General features: G+C 67.5%; 3 protein-coding genes across 3 annotated transcripts in view; 1 reads left to right on the top strand and 2 right to left on the bottom strand.

The window, feature by feature from the left end:
* The window catches only part of AMSG_08933 (AGC/AKT protein kinase), a gene marked incomplete at its 5' end in the record, with an annotated part of 11,766 nt that extends 11,238 nt beyond the window's left edge, over positions 1 to 528 (bottom strand). Inside the window, one exon of the mRNA XM_013899008.1 lies at positions 518 to 528. Within this exon, the coding sequence (XP_013754462.1) occupies positions 518 to 528 (11 nt within the window). The remainder of the gene's footprint in view (positions 1 to 517) is intronic.
* On the top strand, positions 292 to 3,183 carry AMSG_08932 (uncharacterized protein; the record flags this gene model as incomplete). The annotated part of the gene is made up of 2 exons (XM_013899007.1): positions 292 to 1,821; positions 1,881 to 3,183. Exons 1-2 carry the CDS (start codon positions 689 to 691, stop codon positions 3,181 to 3,183), a joined length of 2,436 nt encoding a protein of 811 aa, XP_013754461.1. The 5' UTR covers positions 292 to 688.
* On the bottom strand, positions 3,019 to 5,389 carry AMSG_08931 (sodium/potassium/calcium exchanger 6 /K(+)/Ca(2+); the record flags this gene model as incomplete). Its single annotated transcript, XM_013899006.1, has 2 exons — positions 3,019 to 5,196; positions 5,284 to 5,389. The coding sequence occupies 2 exons, from the start codon at positions 5,387 to 5,389 to the stop codon at positions 3,251 to 3,253; spliced, it is 2,052 nt and encodes a 683-aa protein (XP_013754460.1). The 3' UTR covers positions 3,019 to 3,250.
* Between the last annotated feature and the right edge of the window lie 348 nt (positions 5,390 to 5,737).

Below are 5,737 nucleotides of genomic sequence, written 5' to 3'. Positions count from 1 at the left end.
CGTCCCGTCCCCGTCCCACCACCACACACACACACACACACACACACACACACACACACACACACACACACACACACACACACACATACATACACATACACACACACACACACATACACATACAACACATACACATACACATACAAGCCCAGCACAATCCCACCCATGCACACACGCATCCCCCCCTCCCCCTCCCCTCCCCTCCCCTCCCCTCCCCTCCCTGCATCCCACCCTCACTCCCTCCCCACCCCCCCCCCCACCCCCACCCCCCCACCCACCCACCCTCCCACCCAGGCACCTCGCCAACATCGGCACCCCCTCCGGTCCAGTCTCCCAGCACCCAGGCTATGCCAAGCGGGTGTTCACAGTCTCTGACAACGGTGTTGTGGCTGCTGTCTCCACCCGGACAGGCGAGTCGCTCTGGCGGGTCGTCCTCCCTTCGGCTGCCCCCTCGTCCGCTCCTCCGCTCGCCACCGACCTCTCCGCCTACTCGGTCGTCCCCTCTATCGGCACATACGTCCCTGTCATCGCCCGTCACCTCGCCCGCCTCATCGTCCTGGATGGCTCATCGGGTCGCACTCGCTTTGCCTTCCCGGCCCACCTCCCACTCGCCGCCGACTCGGCTGTCGTGGCTGCTGCCTCGGTAGGCGTCAACACCATCGCCATTCTCACTCCCTCAGAGCTGGTCATGGTCGACGCCGTCAAGGGCAAGGTCCTCGCCCGCCGTGATGTCCTCGGTCTCGATCCGCTCAGCAAGGTGGTTCTCGCCTGCGCTGCCGACGCTTCCGCCTGCGCTGTCTTTGCCGCCTCTGCTGATGGCGGCCTCGCTGGTGCCAGCTTTGCTCTTGGCGCGGGTACGAGCATGCCGGCCGGCTCTACCACGCTTCGTCCACTTGCTGGCTCTGTCGCTCCTGTCGAGAGTCTCCACGTCTCGGGCTCGGGCGACGTGCTCGCTGTCGGCGGCGACGGCACCCTCGCCGCGCTCTCGTGCTCCTCGGGCAAGGCGAGCTCGTGCGCAGCGCGGAGCATCGCGCTCGATGCCCCGCTCGCCCTTCCTGCCACTGTCTCGCCGTCGCCGGTGGCCAAGGCCTCGCTGCGCCACGGTCTGTTTGCGGTGGTCGATAGCGCGGGTGCTGCGCTTGTGGTCGCCGCCAAGGACGCCACCGCCCTACCGGGCAACACGGCGGCAGCCGGGGTCGGCCTCGCCAAGGACGGCACCGTCTACGTCGCCGCCGCAAGCTCGGACCCGGTATCGGGCGCGCTCACCCTCGCCGTCTACGACACCCACGGCCTGCCGCTCGCCAACTTTGCCCTCGACGCGCCGCAGCTGGCCGCGTCGGCAGCCGGCCTGCCGCGCTTTGTCTCGCCGCTCGTGTACGCCACCAAGTCAGGCAGTGTCTCGCTGCGGCTGATGGTGACGACAACCGGCGGCACCGTCGCCATCGTCAAGGCTTCGCTCAACTCCGCCAAGCCGCCGACGCTCGCCTGGCTCCGCCACGAGGGCCTCGCCTCTGTCGTCGATTCGGCCTTTTGCGAGCTCCCGGCGCCCGCCGGCTCGGCCGACGAAGAGGCCGAGCTCCACTCGGCGCTGGGCATCGGCGGCGGAGCTTCGCCCGGCCCGCTGCCTCTTGTCTCGCAAGCTCTCGCCCGCCTCTCGTACCAGGCCGCCCGCGTCGTCCCGGGTCTTGTTCACGCCGCCGAGCAGGCCGTCGATGCCATCGGCGCCGTCTTTGGCCGCGATCCGACGGCGCTCCCGCCCACCTCGTCCGACGGCACCCTCGCTGCCGACCTGTTTGGCTTCAACAAGGCCATTGTCCTCGCGTCGAGCTCCGGCCTTGTCGCCGGTGTCACCACGGCCTCGCCCATCCCGCGCTGGACAGCGTTTTTGCCAACGCCGACGCGATCGCTGTCCTCCCGGTCCCGGGCGCGCCGCTTGACGTCCTCGTTGTCGCCAGCTCGGCGTCGACCCAATCGTCGCGTGCCGTCCGGCTCGTCGCCGCCACCGGCGCCATTGTCGCCGCCGTCGACCTGCCCTTTGCTGCCACCACCGTTGTCGACGCGGCAGGCACGCCCGCCTCCCCCGCCCTCGCTGCCGCCCTCGGCCGCCCGCTTGACGGCGTCGTCCTAGTCATCGACGCCGCAGGCGCGCCGCACCTCGTCGCCGCCGCACCGTCGCTCGCTGAGCTCGCCGTCCCGGGCCTCGCCGCCTCGCTCGCCGACCACGTCTACATGCACAAGATCACCGCCGACGCCGTGGTCGGCCTCGGCTACGACAAGGCCTCGGGTGAGCTCGTCAAGACCTGGGCGGTCGCTGTTCCGCAAGGCGCCTCGGTCGCCGCTGTCGCCACCGGCCTCGCCGGTGGTGCCGTCGCCTCGCCGGCCGTCGTCCTCCCGGACGAGACCGTCCTCTACCGGTACCTCAACCCGCACCTGGTCGCCTTTGCCGTCGCCTCGCCGGCAACCAGCACCCTCCGCATCGTTGCCGTCGACGGCGTGTCGGGCTCGACCGTCGTCGACGTCCGTATCGCCTACGCCGCGCCGCCGACCGCCCTCGCCATCGTCGACAACGCCCTCGTCTACTCGTATTACAACACCCGCGACGCCCGCTTCGAGCTCGGCGTGACCGACATGTTCGAGCCCGAGTACGTCGACCACTCGTCGTACAACGCCACGCTCGAGCCGGTCGCGCTCCCGCCGCCGGCGCTCGCCTCGGCGGCTTTCCTCTCGCCCACGCCGTTTGTGGCTATGGGTGCCTCGGCCACCGCCCTCGGCATCACCGGCAAGGACGTCCTCCTCTACGCCCCGCATCGCGGCGTCTACGCCCTCTCGCGCCGCCTCCTCGACGGCCGCCGCCTCGCCCCGCCGGCCCAGCCCGCGCCGGGCACCGTCGCCTACGAGTACAGCCTTCCGCTCGGCCTCACCCAGCTCCTCTCGCACGCACGCCAGGTCGAGGGCATCACCACCATCGTCGCCGCGCCCTGCGAGCTCGAGTCGCACTCGCTCGTTCTCGCCTACGGCTCGCCCGACGTCTTCTTTACCCGCGTCGCCCCTTCCGGCGAGTTTGACCTCCTCGGCGACGCCTTCCAGTACGGCGGCCTCATGCTTACCATGGTCGCCCTCCCGCTCGGCATGTTTGTCCTCAAGTCGCTTGTCGAGCGCAAGGACCTCGCCGCCAAGTGGTAAAGCCAGCAACGACATCGATGCACAGCTTGCTTGCCAGCCAGCTTGCTAGGCTAGCCAGTACGGCCGCTCACTCAAACTCAAACACCACCGCGCCCGTAAAGGCGGCGACGTAGACCGCCACTAGGTAGAAGCCGTACTTGGGGACAACCGTGAATCGGTTGAGCGGGATAAATAGTGCCGACGAGGCGAGCGAGACCATGAGCCCGATGACCGCCGTTGCCACAGACCCGTTGAGCGAGACGTGGAACGGCTCGCCCGTCCGGGTGATGGTGACCGTGAGAGAAAAGCCAACACCGATGAGCAGATTGAGAAGCGGCGAGGCGAGAATGGCGCCGACCGCCATCTGGCCCATTCCGCCCTTGGCCACCGCGTAGTCGGCAACCAGGTCGCCGAGCGAGTTGCCCCACGCCAGGACCGAGATGCCGAGCATCGCGTCAGAGATGCCGACAATGGTGCCAAACGCTGCAAGCAAGTCCACAAGCTCGTTGGCAATGATCGAGATCCACGAGACAGCCGCCACAAAGGCAAGAAAGGCAAAGAACGGTCGTGCAACCGGCTCGCCGCAATGCCGCCGCTGTGCCCAGAACACAACTGCCGAACACACCAGCCCGCCGCAACCGACAACGACAAGGAGCGGGACTGGGCCGACGGTCGCCTGCATCGCAGGCAACCCGCCAAACGCCACCACCGCGAGCACAAGCGCAGTCGTCGGCGTCACCACGCAGCCCCAGAACGACCACTCGCCGTCGTCCACCATCGGCACCGTCAGCCGCAGCAGCAGGTGCGCCGTCAGCGAGCCGAGCGAGACCAGCCGCCCGAGCCATCCGGCCTCGCGCCACGCCTCGATCAGTGAGCCGAGCATCGACCGCGACCCACTCTTCGCCATCCACACCCCCTCCTCCACTTCGTCGTCGTCGTCGCTCCCGCCGGCATTGATGAACGTCTCGACGAGCAGCGACGCCGACGGATCGCTACTCTGGGCAGCGGCAGCTTTGGTCTTGCTTGGCGCGGGAGCAACAGGATGATGGCCGGCCTCGGCCAGCTGCGCCGCGTACCGGACCGAGTGCGGATTGTGGGACGACATAAGGGCCTTGACGTCGCGCGGCCGCTGGGTACCCGCCGCGATGCGCTCGGCCTCGTCGTGGAGCATTCGCGACTTGGTCGCCGAGTCGCCGGCCTCGGCCGTCGCCTCCACCAGCGGCTGCTGCAGCGACGCACCGAGCGCCGCCGCCGTCGGCACCACCAGCAGCGAGCTGAGCACCGTCTTGCGGGACCGCTTGTGCATGACGTACACCATGCGGCCGAGAACAACCACTACCACGTACACTCCATACAGCGCCACAAAGCCGATCGACTCCCAAAGGTGGACCTTGCCATTGGCAAGCATGGCAAAGAACCACGCCGCAGCCACCAGATACGTCACAATGTCGCGGAGAAACGGCCGCCGGGTGACCGAGAATGTGCCGGCAAACGCCACCGCAGCCATCACCACCGTCGTGACAAACAGGCCAGCGCCCGAGAGCGCACCAAACGCAATGTTTGCCGTCGACTCGCGCTGCAGCGCAACATACGCTGACGAGATGTCCGGCGCGCCGTTGGCAAGCGCAAGGAGCGTGACGCCGGCCACGTTGTCCGAAAGCCGCATGGCGTCAGACACCACCTTGAGCGCAGGACAGAGGTAGTCGTCGGCCGAGACGCCGAGAAAGATGAAGAGGAACAGCAGCCATCCGAGGAAGAGCGCAATCGCCAGCGGCCGCAAGTGACCAAAGTCGCAAAAGTAGACCGAGAGGTAGTCGATGTACCCATCGCCCGGATCGCACGCGTTGTGCACATACCCACACTCGTCTTCGTGCCGCGTGATGTGCTCGCAGGTCTCCGGAGGCGGTGATGGCGGCGGCGGCGGTGATGAACCCGGTGCCAAGTCACCACCGCCTGCCATAGCAGCACCAGCAGCCGCACCTGCGCCCGATGGCGAATTTTCCCAACGCTCTGAAGTGCCCGACCCAACAGAGCCTCCCAGCCAGCCCATCAGAGCACGGCCACCAGTCACACGACCAGCATGACCACCTTGTGCGGCATGGACACCACTACTCCCGTGACCGCTCTCCTCCACGAGCTGGACCAGTCCGCCCATGGTGAAGACAACTGCAATGACCACAGCCAGAATGGCCACCTTTATCCGCTGCTTGGTCGGGAAGACCTGCATGACCGTAGGGGGGGGGGGGGGGGGGGGGAGGGGAGTGAGGTGTCGCCTGCAAGCCAGCTCGGTGCCCGTCTCGGCCTGTGACGGCTGCATGTGGTTGGTCACGCGGCTTACGGGCGAAAACAGTGTGGCTTGTCTCGTGACCTGGTGGCGAGAGGGAAAATATTTTCAAGTGGCGGGAGGCATGGTGGTTGTGGGGTCGGAATGAGGAGAGAAGGGGGGTAGGGGCGGCGGAAAAGGAGTGGAGGTGGGGGAAAGGAAGGAGGAGAGAGAGAGAGAGAGAGAGAGGAAGGGGGGAGGGGGGAGGGGGGGGGGGGGGGGGGGGGAGGGGGTGCGTGGAGTGTGTACTGT

This window comes from Thecamonas trahens (assembly GCF_000142905.1).
Source record: "Thecamonas trahens ATCC 50062 unplaced genomic scaffold supercont1.49, whole genome shotgun sequence".
Classification (NCBI taxonomy): Eukaryota; order Apusomonadida; family Apusomonadidae; genus Thecamonas; species Thecamonas trahens.
This window is presented reverse-complemented; position numbering and strand designations above follow the sequence as displayed.